The 695-nt window shown below is 70.2% G+C and overlaps 1 protein-coding gene across 1 annotated transcript in view; it reads left to right on the top strand.

Annotated features, from left to right (window-relative positions):
• KCP (kielin/chordin-like protein) overlaps positions 1 to 695 on the top strand; it is a 25177-nt gene that overhangs the window by 10082 nt on the left and 14400 nt on the right. Inside the window, 2 exon segments of the mRNA XM_021715282.1 lie at positions 242 to 415; positions 528 to 610. Of these exon segments, the coding sequence (XP_021570957.1) occupies positions 242 to 415; positions 528 to 610 (257 nt within the window).

The raw sequence follows: 695 nt of genomic DNA, 5'->3' as shown, positions 1-695 counted from the left end.
CCCCCAGAGACACACATGGCCTGCTGGTGCACAGCCTCTCTGCACACACACATCAGCTCGTGCTCAGACCATACGCATGCCTACACTGGTGCACACGGTCTCTCGGTCCTCTCTCTCCCTGGTGGGGACAGCTGCGCAGCCGGCACTTGCACCGTGGTTCTGGATTCGGGGCAGGGGCCTGGCAGCCCGGTCCAGGCGCAGTCAGGCTCTGCGCCATTCCTGTCTTCTGTCCTCTGCCCAGATTGTGTCCTGGAGGACCAGGTGTTTGTGGATGGGGAGAGCTTCTCCCACCCGCGAGACCCCTGCCAGGAGTGCCGGTGCCAGGACGGCCACGTCCACTGCCAGCCCCGCGCCTGCCCCCGTGCTCCCTGCACCCACCCGCTGCCTGGGACCTGCTGCCGGAACGACTGCAGTGGTAGGGGGGCCGGGCGGGGGCCCCTGGGAAGGCGAGGCCCGGGAGGGCAGCGGCCGAGGCGGGGGGCGAGGAGGAGGAGTCTCCTCCCAGGCCGATAGCCCCCCTCCCCCAGGCTGCGCCTTTGGCGGGAAGGAGTATCCCAACGGCGCGGACTTCCCCCACCCCTCTGACTCCTGCCGTCGGTGTCGCTGCCTGGTGAGTCCGCGAGCGGGACGGACGAGCCCAGGGGAGGGAGTGGGACTTGGGGCGGCCGGGAGAGGCCCGTCGAGGTGCGGTCCCC

Source organism: Carlito syrichta, unplaced genomic scaffold, assembly GCF_000164805.1.
Source record: "Carlito syrichta isolate Samal-C Ts95f unplaced genomic scaffold, Tarsius_syrichta-2.0.1 Scaffold306949, whole genome shotgun sequence".
In the NCBI taxonomy this organism is placed as follows: Eukaryota; Metazoa; Chordata; class Mammalia; order Primates; family Tarsiidae; genus Carlito; species Carlito syrichta.
The sequence above is the reverse complement of the archived record's forward strand: the minus strand, read 5'-3'. Positions and strand labels throughout refer to the sequence as shown.